We start from the raw sequence: 18,360 nt of genomic DNA on the forward strand, positions 1-18,360 counted from the left end.
ACGGTTGAGCACCTTTTCATATCAAATTTGTGTTGACATTGCATGCATCATAGCAGCATATTAACAATGAGCAATATTAACATTGCAATATTATTAATACAATGTGCAGAGTAACTGCTGACTGAGCCATTGATTTGTGTTCTTTTTCCCCCTCTTCACAGATTTCTATGGCAAACCCCTTCCTCCTGTCACAGTTAGGCAAAGACCTAACAGTGACGCTCATGATGTCATTTCCTAGTTCCTCAGCGATTGTTCTCTTACTCTGACAAATCACTTACCTTGTGCTTTTTGCGTCTTCACGTTCAACACGCCTTTGGACAGGACTGCATTCTCTGCATCACCATCCTGATGAGCAGCTTAGATGAGCTGCCACTTCCACAACAGGACATTGAACAGAGGGTCGGCTGATTTCCTCAGAAGAACCCCATTTCTGTGCTTCAGTGGAGTATTTTGATCTGAAAAACTTCATGCAGATGAACCTAGTCCCAAGGTATAATTTATTTTCAAAAGTATACCTCCAACAAAGAATTGTGAGAAGGAATTCTTCATGAAGATTTTCACATCTCTTCACATTGTCTGGACTTCAAAAAGCACACAACAAAAAACGTAAATAATACTTGGGCCAACATACTGTATTTTACTTTTCTACTGCTTTACGCCAGTATTTGTACAGACTAAGGTTTCTGTTTTGTGTTCACTCTCTTTTATATATTAATAAATGTTTTAAAGTATTTGTTTATAGCAGCTTGAATTGATCAGATGGCATGCACTGTAATCCTTTATTTTGTCATTTTATCATTATCTCTTTGTACAAAAATATTTCCTTTCAGACACATGTGATGAAAAACTGACATTTAACATGATTTTAAGACCAGCTTCAGTGTAATGTGAATTAATGAAACTGTTTATTTGCACACCTTGATTTCTAAATGTAATTGATAACCCATTCATTCATGTTAATAGATCAGTTGATTTGGATTAATTGCATACTGTCACCTTCTTTAAGCAAAATGTTTTCTGTAACAATTTGATTTCTGAAATGACTTTATTTTTTTTAATTTTGTACATCAGCTTTTTTTAATGAAAAAATTCTTAAAGCACACAAGTTGCATATTTTGTGCCCGAGAGGTGATGTCAGGTTTTCTGAGCACTGACTTGTTTCTAAGTAATAAGAAGGCACAAGCAGAGCATGAGGCGGTTTTGTGTGAGGTGCCTCATTGACAATGTAGAATTCTTTTAAAACTAGTTTATGATTACTTTAATTACTTTATTTTAAGCCACATTGTAGGTTTCTGTGCTTTAAGTGTCATTTTAAAAATGGGAGTACCAGACTTTAAATGAACAGATCAATTTAAATGCAGCAACAAAAACATTCTTCAAAAAACCTGAGTGAAATTTTAAGTAAATATACCAAAGGTAAAAGAGCACATAAAGCAGATTTTAGGAAAAGGTATATTCTTGTTAAGTTCTCTGCTCTGCGTGTAAAGTATGGCAAGTATCAGCTCAACATGGACATCAAGGACACTTTAGTGAGATCTCAATGCATCTAAGTGTTATAGGCAAAAAACAACGAGAGATTTAGAGACATAACTCCCTCAAGCCTTTTCAACACAACAAAGCAACTTACCGCATAAAAATGCAATCAGGAACTAAGTGTTCTATTACTGATGGAAAAGGAGACTAACGAGACCATCAAAATGTACAGTATTTTGTGTGTGTGTGTGTATGCTATATACAGTAAAAAAGTGTCCTGCAGTTTGGTCAATTATGAAATAATCACCTATTTGAATTATTTGTAGATCTGATGAATACACACAACTACAGCCAGTGTAGGATGTGGTACAACTACACATGAAACTTGAAATTGCACTTTTAAGAGTGAAATACAAAATGTGCTTATTCAGTATAGAATTGGTTTTATCCTTTGATAGAGCTGCAGACTGGATGTAACGTGTATCATAGGTACCAAACAAAACCAAACAATACTCCAGATATAATATTTTACCTTCTAATTTTATTTTGCTGACACTTCTGTTTAAGTCTGATATTTCTTGTACCCCCTACAACTGTTTGTAAGAGTGTGCCAATTAAAATATAAAAGTGCTCTTAATCCCTGCAACTTGCTCAATAAAACATATCAGATCAGAGAACTATATATACTTTTAAGGCTGTTACATAAGCTGGTTGGACAAAACTTTTAAAAAATATTTTACATTTTAATTTCTTTTTTACTTTTGTATACAAAATATTGTTTTGCTCTGGGTTCTTCAAGATGCAAAATAAATAGGTTAGCATCAAAGTTCACAAGGAATTAGTAATAAATGTCTTGCTGTGTGCCGTGTTTGGTTTCTAAGCAACACAGATGCTATTTAAAGTAAATGATATACTCCGTGCTGTTTTTGTAAATCTGTTCATTTTTTACTGTAAAAGATTGCAAATATTGTGTTCATTTTATAACATATATTTTGTATGACTGAAGTGAAAAGGTTATGGTACATTCCACACACTTTATCATAGCGTAAGATTTTTGCTTGATTTTAATACACTTATTTTTGCTTGAAGACAAGCTGTCTTTTGTCTATGATTAATTAAACTGGAGTTCAACTTCACGTTAGATTTTATTTGATACACCAAGTAGTGGTAGTACATTATTATCTAAAAATGTTCAATCCTTTATGGCAGCAGAGATTTTAAAATAGTTTTGTTGCTAGAAAATTTGTATCTAAAAAGTTTTCAGATGATCAAAATCAGATCGGTTTACTCTAGAGCTACTCACGTCACGTGTACATTTAAGTTTAAAATAAATGCGGGGCATGTTTGATGCTTTCGTTTTTTAAAAGAGTTTAAAGGTGGAATTAATTTAGATTAGAACGGAACATATGTGTATAGTGTGGTAGTGGTGGGGTCACAAATAATGACGGACAATGTGCGGCCATCTAAATTGTCCCCTGTCAGACTGAAATAAGCTGCATTTTTAGAAGTAAATTATATAAATTTGAAAAATAAAGAATGAAATGTTCTTCGGCTTTTATTGCAGTGGCGTACACCACTTACTTTTCCTGGCTAGTCGATGTTCAAACGTTTTTAATGTTAAATGCAGACAATTTCTTCATCGGCAGCTAGACCGTGATATTCATCAACACAAGAGATATAAAACACACGGAGGCACTGGGAAATGTGTAAAAACTCAGGTAAGAGAATGTTATGAATCGGTAAGATACCATTCGAGTTTAAGAAGCTACAAGACTTTAAAAACGGTATAAAATCAGCGGGACTCCCAAAATATTACGATATTAAATACGGCAGTACAACATTAGATGAGCAGTAAGTGGGCAACCACCTTTAAACCAAGATACAAGTGAGCATTGTTATTTAGCTTATACAGATCCGCAAGCAGTGCTCGTTAAAATCGAAATGTTGCTCATAATTTAAACACCCGTTTATAAAACCCCGAGCCTGTTATGTTTAATACATGGTAGTCTTTTAAAATTTAAACTAACCAAACCCATAACCTTTTTTTCACGTTTGTGTACAAATTCATTTCCAGAGCAACTTGTATATATATATTTTCTCTCGGCAGGGGAACACCCGTCCTCGGCGGCAAGTGTGTGAACGTGTGCTGGAGCACTTCGATGAGCTGTACTATGCGGAGCTCGGTCATGTGTGGGCTAAAGCCAGGTTTCTCTTTTCAAATGCACTGTTATATATTTGATTGAATATCTTTAAATATATGCACTTTCTTCCTGACTGTTTAATCGCCGAAGTATCGTAGCGCTCTCTGCTGTCTATGATTGGGAATGTATTAGTTATTGCGATCATCTTAAGATGGATGATTGCCTTTAGAGCAACGATTTAGCTCAACAAGAATCCAGTCTAAATAAAGTCAGTCTTTACGTCTTAGTCGTATATCAAAAGCAGAAAAAAACGCATGCAATGTCCTATCTGAGCAGATTTGTTGAGTGTCTGTTATCAGTGAGATGCCTTCGACAACACCAGCAGTCAATGGACCTCTGGCTGAAAACCCCTTCCTTAAGAAACCAAAAATAACCTGATTTTGTTTTGTTATTGTAACCTGTATTTCTTAACATTCTGCACATCCTGGACCGCTTAAGTATTTTTTTATGTTTATTAAAGTACCACACACGCCATTTATGAACTCTGATGATGTTCATGTGTTTACATATCGCATTTATGGATGTAAATATCTGTAATACTTGCACAGATCACCATATAGCTCCATAATCCCTGATCAGCATAAATTGAATATTGTACATTTTCTTGGCTAAGTATTGGTGCTTTGTTGCCTTGTGAAGCAAACAGTGTCCCTGATCACGTGTTCACTTGTTTCTGCTGTCGATCAGAGTGGAATTTATCAGTGTTACTGATTTGATCTTAAGCTGAGCTGCTGGTAGGATGTTATACTCAGGAGGTGAGAAGCAAATTAGCACATCTGTGATACAAAAAAAATGAAGAATAACAACAATGAAATAATTGAAATGTGTATTATTTTCAAATATATATTTTATGTGGCCATTTGTTTTGCAATTGCATGTTATAGTTGTTGTCATTAGTGTAAAAGAAACACACTAACTGCCTGGTGGCAGAAGCAGTAAATGACTCTACAGTATTACTTGCTGTCCATTGCTTCAAAGCACCAATATTTGCTTTAATATATAGTTGTGGGCTCTGGCTACAGATTACTGACTGTTGTTATTGACAGGCTCCTTCAAGTACCTGCAGATTGCACTGGTTATCCTTACCCTGCATTTATGAATGGCTACTAAATGTGGTTTGTTTTCCTTGGAGGACATTTTTCTGACTTTCCACTCCTGTTTTTCCAGCATGTCACTTAGGAGCATCTCTGGCAGAAATTGCTTAGTTACTGATAAATAAAGCTTATGGTTAGGTACATCCACCATGACACTTTGAAAGTTCCTGCAAGTAAAGCCCTTACTGAGATCTCTGCGTTCTCCTCTGTCCAGGGAGGTGCTGCTGCAGCCCCAGTGCTGGCAGTACGCGGTGATGCTGAACCGATTCCATCTTTCCCACAAGCTGCAGCGGCAGCTACAGACCCTGGGGTATTCCAGCCTCCTGCCCGAAGGCTCCAGCTCCCTGCAGTGTTTTATTCACCAGGAGCCTCTCAGGTTCCCCTCCCAGCATTACCGGCCTGGACAGCTCAAGCAGTACTACCTCCTGAATGCAGCCTCCCTGCTGCCAGTGCTGGCCCTGGGGGTGAAGGACAACGAAACTGTGCTGGATATGTGTTCGGCTCCTGGTGGCAAAGCTGTGGCAATCCTACAAAGTGCCAGCCCAGGTACTGCACACCCTGGCTTCCTTTGGTCACCCATGATTTCACAGATTGCCTGACTTCTGTCTTTTTTTTTTAGTAAATGGTCAGTGTGTTAGAGCAGCTGAATGTGTCATCAGTTCAGTCAGTAGAGTGCCTGTGTGTCAGATCCAAGGAGCATATGGAGTGTCTGTGTGTGTCAGATCTGCGGAGCATTTGGAGTGTCTGTGTATCAGATCTGTGTGGTGTGTGTGGAGTGTCTGTATGTTGGATCCAGCAGCTCAGTAGACATGCAACCCACACAATAAGCTTTTTTCTTTTTTTTTCAGTTCTGCATTTGCAATGAATAAATGCCACATAATGTCACATTGCAGAGGTCAACTCATAACTCTGCGTCACCACGATTGGCTTGAAAGCATTTGGTCTGTTGCAGTCATAGACGGAGTTTTATTTTATGCCTTGCTTTAGACCGGAAAAAAAAAGATGACTGAGGACTTAGACCAACTGTCAGAGGCTCCATGATCGATCGGTCAATTGTGGTCCTTCAGTTGGTGACTAATGAAGTAGAGTGCAGGGGTGTCAGATCTGCTGAATGCTCAGTATGCCAGTTTGTCAGACCACTGGAGTTTCACAGTGTCTAGAGCTGTGGGTTCTGGGTGCGTCAGTGTATGAGAGTCTGAAAGCCGAGCTTTCAGTGCGTTTGTGTGTCAAAGCTGCTGAATGTGTGTGGCGTCGGGGCATCAGAGCTGTGGCGTGTTGGGAAGTTGGCTGTCAGGGGGCCTCTTCTCACTACAGCATCTAGTACTGCAGTGTCAGGGGGTGTCGGACTCTGACAGCACTGGCTGGTCTTTTTTTTGCTTAGAAAAGTCAGCAAGAGAAATATCTTATGACAGCTTTGTAGAGTTATATCTTTAAGCAGCTATGTCCTTGTGAAGCCTGCAAAATAATTCTTTGCTCACCTGCCTTGTATAAAAGTAAAATGTTTTTTGTTTGATTTAAAAAAAAAGGTTCTGAAGACTGTTCTTGCTTTATACACTTTTAGGGGTCTTTTCAATAGTATTTGTAAATTTTCTGGAAGAAGCTTAGTACCCAGAGCTCTTTCAAGGGAATCTTCACAATAGCATATCGCATTTATTTAGTTCATTAATGCCGTTTTATTGGGAATTAATCGGTGACTCCTATAACTTGTCAGATGTACTTTTATGTCCTGAGACGACTGTGACAGCTTAATGGAATTTTTTCTTTAAGACGGGACTAGATGTTAGTCAGAAACTTTCTCGTGTCTAATTGTGTTCCATCTGTAAACTTTCTTCAGTTTTAAAACCTCAGAAACAAGCAGGTCCTGTGAGTGAGTAAAAAAGGAGATTATTTTTGCAGTCTATTAAAGATCCAGATCGATAAATTGACAACATATTCATAGCCCACATGCTTTCATTTGAAAGGCCCTGTAGGTGTAATTTTTATAGAGAAACCAGTTTCTAAGGCAGAATTTTTTACTAGCTAGAGATTAGAGCAAGCGCATGATATTGATTGAAAAATGCAATGTCCTGATGGGGCTTTGGAGTAAAATGACTAAATGAGATGTAAGCAAAATAATAAATTGATACCTACAAATCAATACACTTCCACAAAGTAATTTATTATTATATTTAAAGAAATGGATGAGCCTTTGTCTTTATGAAACCAGAACATGTGCAGGAGATTGTCATTGAAGCCGCCCAATGTTTTTGAATTGTAGGTCTATTGCTTTGCAATGAATTGGACTGTCAGCGGTGGAAATGGCTGGCTGAGACGCTGGAGTCTTTCATCCCCAAAGACTTGAGTGATGTAGTCAGGGTTTCTAATCTAGATGGAAGACTCTATGGGCAGATCGAACTTGGAGCATATGACAAGGTAAGAATGAATTGCAGCCTGTGCCCTTGGTATAAAGTTGCTGGATTTTTACATTAGACAGAAACATGTGCATTGTTCCATCCTCTCTCCAATGCCAAGAAGCAGCATGAACAAAATAAAGTTAATGTTATTTTTGTTCTTTTATGTGATGGAAGAAAGGCATCTATTGTCACATATTGGAGATTCAAGTGCCCCACACACAAAGTAGTGGCTAGTATATTATAGTACATTATTGTGTATATTATACCATAGTCTGGGTGCAAGGACACATATCTATGCATATAATAGTTATCCATGAATGGCCTGATAAAGAGGCACAGAACTGTCACCAGTGATATTTAACATGTCACTATTGCAATGCAATTAAGCATCCTGGGACAGCCTTGCACAGTATTCCATTAACCCATAGTCCTAGAGGGTGGAAAAAAAAGGTATTTCTATTCAGTAACATGAAGCCCAAATCTCAGGATCCCCACAGGTGAGTTTGTCTAATCACACCTGCATTACTGAGCTAATCCACCAGGGGGAAATGTTGAGTAAAGTTTGGAACGGCTGGCAGAATGTGTGACAGTTTTGAGCTGCAAGGGCCTGTTGTGCATTTAGGTTCGTTATGTCTTGCTACACCAGACTCCTGTTATAGAGAAGGGTCACTCCATTCTCCTGCTTTAGCTGTCATTCATAGTGTTGTGAAAACCCAGCTACTGGGGGCTTAAGGATTAATAGGGGTCAGCGGGAAGCCCAATATGGTAGGCTGTGCTTTTGTCACAGTTTTTCTATTGCACCTCTGCTTGTCCTTCTGCCTCCAGCTGTCATTTTGTTAGCGCTTGCCACAGTCCTGAGACAATGAGTATGACCTTTTTTTTTTGTGGTGTTGCATTTATCTTTGTTACCAGTCCGAGAACACCTCAGTGGACAATCTCATCCGTCACTCACAATCACTGCAAGTTATCAAGGTGTCATTGTCCAGCCAGGTCCTCACTACAGCTGCGGCTAAGCCTGTGGGTCTTAGTCCTTCACCACACATCTGTTAAAGAGCCCAGAGTCTTTACACGGCATATGCAGAAACTTGGGTCAGAGCCGTGTGTAAAACCCATGGAAATATACAGCACAATAAATAGCAAAAGCAAGAGCAGTTCTTTGCTTTGTCTTTTATTTTGTTTTTGGAGAGTGATAATCTTCTGCCCTCCTCTCTGTTTGTACTTTAACATAGCATAGCATTGAGAGCCATGTGGTTTCTTTTGTTTTAATCATACTCAAGAAAAATATAAATCTAAGTTGGTTTGATTAACACTAATACAATTGTACTGAAGCATAAATATGACCTATTGCAGGCAGACAAAGCGCAATTAAGACAGAACGTTAGATAATGTACAAGTGTATATTCAAATAAATAGCTCTTATTAACACAAGTATGAAAAGGCTAATAATTTTCTTTGTGGATATGTGTGGCCAATCCTTTGGCTCTCTCTGGGAGTAGAGCTAAGCATTAGTGTGAGGATACTGTTTCAGTACAGGGATTCAATTATTTACAGATTACCAGGTTTAAATAGGTTGGTCGGCTGGGACTAAGGAAGTCAGCGTGTCATTGGGGGTCTCCATGAAACAAATGAGCTCATCAGTACACAGCCATCCAGACTTTCATTGTGATCTATGCTGAAGTCCTCTATTGTTTCTGGGAAGCAATGAAAGCAATATTCATACCTTTTACTGAGTTTCAAACCGTGTGTGTTCAGGGCTGCTTTGCAGTATAAGTAATACATTGTATCCTTGTCACTGGATAGGACATTTAAATTTCTTGTCTGTTAATTCCCCCCCCATTTGGTTAATTGCTATTAAAAAAATCCCTTTCTTCATCTTTGTTAGCCACTCCTTTCTGTAAGCATAGTGTTTATGTTGTTAACTCCTTAGGGAGTCCAGCAGTAAGTCAGGTGTTACAGAACCAAGCAACACTATGCCGTTTCTCCAGTGGCTAATTTCCCTTTGTGGCATTAAGTAAGCAAATCGAAATTTTACCTGAATATGCAATTCTTTTACACAGAAACAAGTGGCTGTAATAACAAAGTGGTGTGCTCAGAACTAAGCTGCGGTTCACTGGAGTCCTGTTGGCAGAATGCAGTCCATGAAGCGACTCAGATTACAGAGTGCACTGACTAGAAATAGTGCTGAGTTGCGCTTTTTGATTAAAAAAAAAATCTTTTAGATGCAAATACAGTAGAGAAGACATTACTCCTCATAGACATACACGCATATGCTGGGTGAGTCATGCTAAACCGACCTCAGAAAACGAGTTCTCATCCCAGTTTGGCATAGATGTTGGTACAGGCTGGGGTCCAATAACTACCCTCCTATATGGCAGAAAGTGGCCCAGGTTTTTGGTACTGCCACACTACAGTTCCATCTGCCCCAGCCTCCCCTGCCTACATGCAGATACTAATGTGATAGACACCAGCCAAACTGAATCTTCTCTACAGCACAGTAATTAGACTTTTCCACTGGGAGATGGAGCCGAACGCAAGAGGCTCCACACTGGCGCTGATTGAAAATCATATCTCATGTAAGCAATGTATATATCCCGAAGGCCTATATTTTAATCTTCTTGTAAGGTGAGTTTTAAAGGCAGTTTGGAATTGGAGTCTCCCTTCCTCCTCCGTCTGCGTGAAGGTCTTTGTCTCTTGCTGGCTCGCTCTGTCTTCTCTGCAGTGTGAGTGGTACATCTTTGAAAAGGGCATGTGACTGGAATTTTATGCTGCGATGGAGAACACAGTCATGAGTTTGAAAAAGCATAGTAAACTGAGCGTGCTTTTTTGTACGTTCACTTGCATATACCTAAAAATCTGCACTGGGCACAATGAGGTTTTCAAGCTTGAGGTGCTGATTTTGTCTCACTAGGTGCTGGTGGATGCTCCGTGTTCCAATGACCGAAGCTGGCTCTTCTCCTCCCAGCCTGACCAAGCTGCAGTTCGGATACAGGAACGAGCAACATTTCCCATCCTGCAGGAACAGCTACTCAGGTAAATTACAACTGCTAAGGAAAATGAGATGCTGAGCACTTCACTTTCTCTAATTTAAATTGTTGGTTCCAATCAGGTAGAAAACAATGTCAGATGACGCAAACGTTTCATAAGTACAATTACATTTATTCATTTTGCAGATGGTTTTATCCAAAATGACTTACAATTGCTTCTGCTCAAGGGGTACAGATAACAGTGGATAAAACAACAATAAAAACATAGAAAATGGTAATATCATTGGCCAGGATCGTTGCCAGGATGTTAGAAAGTGCTGAGGAGTTTAAATGCTACTTGACAGGGAGTAGTGATATAAAAGCAGAGACAGTAAGTAAAGATTGCTCACAACCTTCTGGGGTCCAGATATCCTCACGAGATGAGTTTCAGCTATTTTTTCTAGAGGAGGGCAAGTCAGTCTGGAAGTCTGGCTGAGGCAGGTAGGTCATTCCACCACTGGGGTGGCACTTCAGCTGTGGCATTACCAGTCAGAGGAATCAGATATAAGTGCTCCAACAGGAGCACAGGGCCGTAAGTAAAATGAGAACTTAAGCTGGTGGTGTTGTATGCCTTGCAGAAAATAAGTAAGAACTAATTGCAAAGGGACAGTAAATCAGCAGACTATTTTGTGTTTGTGTTTCTTCAAAGTACAGGACAGGTACCTTAAAATTCCTCAGGTGGGAGACTTGGATACTTCTAGCTGATCTGCCCCTTTCTATTTCTGGTGCTCTCAGATTGACCAGTATTTACCTGTACCCTTCAAACTGCCACACCACAGGAGTGAAGCAAGGAGAAAAAAGCTGATTGATTGGAAAATGGTGCAGGTGCATTCTGCATTCTTCTGATGTTGCCTCCTGTCTTGTTTCTTGTACATATATAGTGTAGAAATTAACAACCCAGGACGATGATGTGCCACTCTTTATTTTAACTTCTAACTCCGAACCCGTTAATTCTTACATTCACCATAGCTTGTTACCCTGAGCAACCGTTATTCCCGCTCTGCCCTCCACCAATCAACATGCAGTTTCACTGCTGACGCACACAAATATTACATCCCCTTTCTTTTAATTTGAGTTATGGACTAACACAAGAATAACTACCTCTTGTATTCCTAATGAGCTACTATGTAAAAATTTGGTTAAGCAATGCTTAGTGAGCTCTTCACTTAACATCAGGATCATAACGCTATAAAAAAACAAACAAACAACTCTTTACAGCAATTTAACATGGCTATCACTCAGCTACTTGCTGACTTCAGTATATTTCAACTTCTATGTAATAATACACCTCCCTTTCTTAACATGTTTGGTCATGGCTCTGAATTTTAGTATCCATCACGTAAAGATAATTCATCCAGAATTGTCACTTCATGGGACCTCTAGGCACTGTGGCAGTTTGTATTTGAGTCACAAGAGCTCATCGGACCAGCTTATCCAGGTTTCCTTGGATAACCTGGATAAGCTTGGCGTGAAGGGGACATCATAACTCACCCTCCTGGATGGGACATTAGTCCATTGCAGAGCCTATCCACAGAAAACGCTGGTCGGTCCCCATTCATACAGCTGGGGTAACATACCTTTCTTAAGGTACAACAGCAGTGTCTGCAAATGGTGACTTGAACCCACAACCCACCAGAGTCCAGAAACTTACCCTCCGTGCTAGACTGCTCCCTAATCAGACCTGTAAATGAGGTACACCAACACAGAAATACTACAACAGCAAGAAAGGGCTTTGGATGTCCATAAGGTTTCATAATATAAGACATTTATTGCTCAGGCTTTTGTGTGTGTTTTTTCCCCCCTCCCCCATAACAACAAAGGACTGCTCAGCATGCAGTGTGCTGTAAGTGGAGAACAGAAGTGGATGTGAATTTCATATTTAGTCAGCACTTCAACCGGAGAGCAAGATTAATATTAGAAGTCTTTTGTCTTATTAGAGCTGTGTATCATGTCCCCTATTTCCTCCTGGAAGAAATCAATAGTATATAAAACACAAGTGATCTCAATTCAATATCCAGCATGTAAAATCCAATTTGTGAACTTCAGTCCAAAGACGGCATGCATCATTCCCTGGGTTTATACAGATTTAATTAAATAAGCCTCCCATTGTAGAGCCCCAGGGCTGGGAACTGATGAGTAAACTACACAAGCCCCAAATGTCATACATTCCCAGCTTGTGGAGTATCTTAACGTGTAGCAGGATGCTGTGGTGCTAATCTTTTAACACACTACTGACCAAAGCTAGATCTGTCCTGACAGAATAAGGGTTTATTTTGAGATGTTTTTTGACATTGTGTCGTCTGCTTTGACTTTTGGAACTGGTGCAGTCTTAAATTTCCTCCTTCTTCGGTGTCATCTTCTTCAGACTGGTCTGAATGTGTTTTCAGAGTTGATTTCACTGTTTTGACATGTTAAGAAGCTTATTTATAAGACAAAAAAAGTATTTTGTCTGAAACGCCGAACACACATCTGTATAACCGTCCAGAATTACAAATTAGAATGCCGTTATTACGTGCTAAGTTAAATCGGGAGATTTGTTTGCTGAAGGGCTGCCCTTCATCTTTCAGCAAGGTCCCTAGCTTGGATTTGTGTATAAATTGCTGAGTCCAAAAGGTTTTGTTCCAGAACCATTTCATCCGATTGTCTGTATCTTGGCGTTGGGCACTTGCACTTTATCCACACCAAGCGAAGGACTAGTGTGGAGACTCATGTTTGAATTTTTACATTCCCTGTCTATACATCACGCACTGCTCCACAAGGTCGGAGGATTGCATTTCCATTTGGTGGGGACTAATGCATGGTTAGGAGACCGCAAATTAAAAATGGCACTGCAAAGCCAATACATATCTTTCCTGACAATTTCTCCTTCACTGTTCCAGTCAGTGGTGTGGAGTGAAGCACTTAACAAAAACAGAACGAACAAAGAAAATCAATGTCACTGACAGCAGCAATCTCAAACTGCCTGTCTTTTTCTTATTTGGAGATTGGTGTCATCTTGCTCAAGGTGTTATATATTTATGAATTTGATTTAAGGTTAGATAATCTTAAAGATGTTTACCAGAAAGTGATGGAGAGAATGCTGTGTCTAGATGGCTAGTCACAAACTGGCACAAAATTAAAACAAAAATTGTTTTGAACCCTTTTGTGTATTTTATTCTTTTTTAAGCCCTGGGATGTTCAGAATTGTTCTTACATTGTTATTCCATATTGGTTTTGGACAGGACATACTCGCATCAGGAGCAGCTAGTACAGAAGCAAAATGTATGGTCAGCTTGGACCTGTACTGTTCCAGAAAACACTAAATATGGAGATGAAATAGAAGAAAAAAAAATGTAAAAAGGGATTTGTGTGAATTTTTATACCTTATTTTGCTGTTAAAAATTCTAGATTTTGTACTAAAGCAACATACTACGTGAAAAGCATACACTGGGCAACAACACACAAATACTGATTTCATACTTTGAAAAAAATGGCCCCCATCATCTCCTGTCTCTGTCCTGTGTCACTAGTGTTTGTACTTTCTCTTGCCATTTTTATCCATTATTCAACGTGTATAGTTTTGAGTTGTGCAGTCACATTTGCCTTCCTCTTTGCATCTGTATAAAGATTCAAGTCTGGAGATGGAGATGACTGATGATCTTTTCTGGGGGGAATTTTTTATCAGTCAGTTGCAAACAGGTTAATTAATAATATTAAAATTTATATTATAACCCTATAGCTATCAACTCATTTTTTATGCCGGTTCATCATACATAGCACACAAGAAGTATAAAGGAGTACTGCACAAAAATGTGCTGGTAGCTAGTAATCATATTATAAGAGTTTTTTTTGCAACAGGTTTTGTTTTGTAAAACTGTCGGAGGATTGAGGCCTTTCACTGCCATTATTATATTGTTTTATAGGTCGCAGTTTGACTGAAGCTATCAAATAACAATTGAAGAACAGTTGTTGCTATAGCGGTCCCACTAGATCAGAAGCACATGCAATTTCCATTGAGCTGAAAGTGAAATGCAGTTTAAAATATAAGAAAATACATTTTCAATAAAAGCTGTCTCTTGAATCCACCCAAAGCCAATATAGCTGTCCTTTTACAGTACAAAGGCCTCAGGTCTACTGAAGAGAGATTGAATGGAAGCACATAGAATCAATGGCAGAATGTTAAGTGGTGCATCCTTCTTCAGAGCAGTAATGCACAGTATCTCTGTCCTGCAAGCTTGCTTTTATTATTTCATTTTGCATCAGTCATCTAAATGGCACAAAGACTGCGATTGCGTTTTTGTATCATAGAGGTTTTATTACTTATTTGTGCATAGTACAATATCGGGGAGGTCACAGTATTATTCATTTTTAAAGTGCTGTTTCTTGAAAGTGCACATACTGTACTGTGCATGTATTTCCTTTTGAAATACCACATTTCTTTTGTTTTCACAGCCTGCATATTCTTAGTGGATCCCAGAGAAGGGTTTTGATTTTTTTGTCATTTGCTTTTTTGGTAGATCTTACAGAACCTTACGGACAAAGACAGTGACACAGGCACTAATAATGTTATTATTCTTACACCATTATAACCCTGGAAACCGAGTTTGTATGTAATAGCAGGAATACTCAAGAATTAGAAGTGGAAAAAGTAAAGATTTTTTTATGGCCTAAAGATGTAAAGAAAAAAGATGGCAAGGAGCTTAAGATCCCTTCTGTTGCACAGAAGGAGCAGATACAGTATATGTGAGACCAGCACTGGCATCTCTTGGCAGAGACTGTAAAGGCAGGTACCAGAGAAATCAGATTAGCAGCTCTTGGATCCTTGAGGGCATCTGGCAGAATGAAGTGTTATACAGGTAGTGCAGCTCATATTGAGCAGGACTTTCATTTCAATACAGCAGATTTCATTCCCTTAACTTCAGATAGAGGGACAGAGATTTAGTTTTCTAATTAAGTCCCTGGAGGTTGGGTAGTAACTGTCCCTTTAGCTGGCCTTAAGTAGCTTTACTGTTGTTCATGCTGGGCTTCAGTCCTCCTCAGGACGTGCCAGATCCCACCTTGGCACAGGATCAACGGGGGAACCTAACAGTGTCAAACACCTGATTTGGAAAGTGAAACATTGAGAAAACGCCTTTCTAAATTTTGGAAAGCAAGACCCATACAGAAGATTTTCTTCTGAGAAGGGAGAGTACAAAGGGTGATACCTGGTCCTGTTTAGTTTAAGAGGGTGAGATCAGCAAAAATGGAAGAATCATTCTGCCTGGTTTCTTTTATTCACTACATATTCACAATTCACAATCTCCAGATCTTAAATATAAAGGTTTTGAGTAATGCGGCCTATCATATTACACTATAAATGTAAAGTGTGTTGCTGCTTTGCTAGATGGGGAGTATTGGTTACAGTAACAGCATCCATTAGGCAGGGATCAACCCCCGCTGGGAGTTCAAAAGAGGAGGTATTAATTGCCTAGCAGTGTATTTATATTCATATAATTTAGCACAGGATTTGTAATATATGGTAACCTGATGAAACAAAGTAGACTAAGAAAGGAAAAACGGACTTTGTCCCCTTTTGAAAAGCAAGTCACCTTTCATCTTGTGACCCCTAAATTAAAGACTTTATTTTTTATCTGCCTATCTCGCTGTTGAGGTGACAACAAGGGAGCTCAAATCAAGACTGAAGAATTGTGCATCACTGTACATCAATTCATTTTTCAATTGCTTTATTTAATTTAGGATTGTGGGAGTGACAGAGCCTATCCTGGCAAGCAACGGTCAGAAGGCAGGATACAGCCTAAATGGAATACCAGTCCATCGCAGACACAAATAAGCACAAACCAGTGCCAGTGTTCCCAAAAGCCATTTAACCTGCCATTTCAGAATATCTTAAATGAACATGCAAACTCCACGCAGATAGCACCCCAGAAATTGAACCCAGGGCCCCAGTGCTGCGAGACAGCAGTGCTAATAACTGCCACTGCGCATCGTTTCCTTTACTGTACAATATAATGATACTAGTTCACAACAAGGTAGTGTAGTGAGTAGGGTTCTGGACTCACAGCTTGAAGGTCGTGGGCTCAAATACTGAGTGGAAAGCTACTGTTTGTACCTTAGAGCGAGAATGCTTAGAGTGCTTCATGAACAAATGCATACAAATAGAAGTTGCTTTCCATAAAAGCTTCAGCCAAATGAACAGTATCTTGTTTACTCAGTGGGTTTGTACACAAACTAGGTGAAACTCATTGCTTGTTAATCTAATTCTGATAAACAGCGGCTTTTTATAGCTGTCCATTTTATTTTAAAAAAAACACATCTATTGTATGGGCTCTCAAGGGGAGTCTGGGTGTGTGGCCTGTTGGGCCCAACCAGAAAACAAAGACACGGGAACCTGCATCTGTTCCCTGGTGCCTTGCTCACCTGCGTCGGAGTTGCTTAACTGCCGTTGTTTTCCAGGTCGGCCGTGGCAGCCCTGCGGCCCGGAGGGGTAGTGGTGTACTCCACCTGCACGCTGTCCCAGGCAGAGAACGGAGGCGTGGTGCGCTCGGTGCTCGCCTCCTGTCCCCACGTCCAGCTCGAGGACCTTGGCACTCTGAAGGACGGCCTGTCGCAGGAGTTCGCCTTTGCTCCGGACGACCATCACGGCCTCCTGGTCGTTCCTGCACACGGCAGGACCTGGGGACCCATGTTTGTGGCCAAGCTGAGAAAAACTCACTGAAACTCCAGTTCCATCCAAGCAACCATTTTCTAACCGCTAACCTCCGATTTAGGGTCATGGGGGAGCCGGAGGCTATCCCAGAAAACCAAAGGGCGCAAGGCAGGGTACACCCTGGACAGGACACAGGGCACACACAGACACATTCTCACCATGGCCAATTAATCCACTGTGCCTGTACTGTATGTCCTTAAACTGTAGAAGGAAACCAGATCACCCAGAGAAAACCCACATGAACACGGGGAGAACATACAAACTCCACACAGATAGCATCTCAGGAATTGAACCCAGCACTGCAAGACAGCAATGCTAACCACTGCACCGCGCTCCCCCCCAAAACTTCAACTCCTGTTTTCAGATTTTTCATTGCATTTTTTACCTTGTCTTTAAACTCTAAAGTATCCTTGCAAAATAATTTGATTTATATACTGTATCAGTGTTGTCTTGTTAGCTGGTAATAAATTTGTTGGGTTTTTTTTGTTATTTGCCCTGGTAATTGTCTTCTGCATCAGAAAAAAACAGCAGTGCTGAGCAGTGATTTCCAGTGTTTCTCAAATATTTTCTTTCTTTCAGACAGATTAAGGACTGTTAGTATGTTAATACAGTAATTGTTTTTTTTTCCTCAATAAAGAAATTGAAGCAGCAACAGAACATCAGCCAAAAAACACACAACAGCATATGGAAAAATCTGGATTAATAAAATAAGACATACAGTATTATGACAAGCTTAATGATTGTTGAGAAAAACCAAGCCTACTGCTGTGAGACTGATAAAGTGAGAAAGAGCAGTTGATCTATAAGGACTTGTTTCAAATTTCTTCCACCTTTTTTTTAGTAAGGTATGTGTAGGAGACATTTCCCTTGTCTGGGAGGGTGTCTGGAATAAACACAGCGGAGGCCAAATGGAGTTCAGACATGGTTTGCAGTACAATGTTAACAACACACACAGACATGACTTATTTCCACGCTTACTCAAAGCAACACAGTCCTGCTCCTTCTCTCTCATTCACTCAGGGCACAAGCCGTGATGCTGGGGAATTAAACTTTTTTTAACTACTGACAGTTACATCAGTCTTGCTAAGTAAATGTGAATTTACACAGCTGTATAGCCACTTGTCCTTAATACCTGTGAAACCTGAAAACTGTCTGGTACCTGCCTCAGTATCAGGCTACTCCTTAATCCTGCATTCCTGAAGTAGTCGGTTTATGTTATTTTAACCAGGCTGCATTTTGTCTACAAAGCAATTATGGCAGTAATATTTGTATGTTATTAATTTCTAGAACAACAGGAAATGTGACACTCTCCCTTCAGTAAGACGAAATCTTACAAAATCTGATTTTTAGGTGCTGCAGATTTGGTACTGCTATGAAGTGAACTAAACTGCCTCTCAATTTTCTTTTTCATCATTTCCTTTTGGGTATTAGACAGTATGTTTAGTCCAGAACAAGCTACACATCCATGTTGTCAAACCCAAAACCTTGCCT

General features: G+C 39.6%; 2 protein-coding genes across 5 annotated transcripts in view; both read left to right on the forward strand.

The window, feature by feature from the left end:
- The window catches only part of arl13b (ARF like GTPase 13B), a 38,836-nt gene extending 35,818 nt beyond the window's left edge, over window positions 1-3,018 (forward strand). For all 3 annotated transcript variants that reach the window (XM_088913188.1, XM_088913190.1, XM_088913189.1), the window contains one exon: window positions 162-3,018. In XM_088913188.1, the coding sequence (XP_088769314.1) occupies window positions 162-238 (77 nt within the window). In that variant the 3' untranslated portion in view covers window positions 239-3,018. The remainder of the gene's footprint in view (window positions 1-161) is intronic.
- nsun3 (NOP2/Sun RNA methyltransferase 3) lies at window positions 3,014-17,355 on the forward strand. Of its 2 annotated transcripts, none has more exons than XM_088913191.1 (6): window positions 3,014-3,191; window positions 3,581-3,678; window positions 4,983-5,314; window positions 7,026-7,180; window positions 10,070-10,191; window positions 16,617-17,355. In XM_088913191.1, the coding sequence occupies exons 1-6, from the start codon at window positions 3,015-3,017 to the stop codon at window positions 16,876-16,878; spliced, it is 1,146 nt and encodes a 381-aa protein (XP_088769317.1). In that variant the 5' UTR covers window position 3,014; the 3' UTR covers window positions 16,879-17,355. The 2 variants fall into 2 exon arrangements, with proteins under 2 accessions (XP_088769317.1, XP_088769319.1); XM_088913193.1 differs by lacking the exon at window positions 16,617-17,355 and adding an exon at window positions 10,920-11,409.
- The last annotated feature ends 1,005 nt before the right edge of the window (window positions 17,356-18,360 follow it).

This window comes from Atractosteus spatula, chromosome 4 (genome assembly GCF_055471065.1).
Source record: "Atractosteus spatula isolate fAtrSpa1 chromosome 4, fAtrSpa1.hap1, whole genome shotgun sequence".
NCBI lineage: Eukaryota > Metazoa > Chordata > Actinopteri > Semionotiformes > Lepisosteidae > Atractosteus > Atractosteus spatula.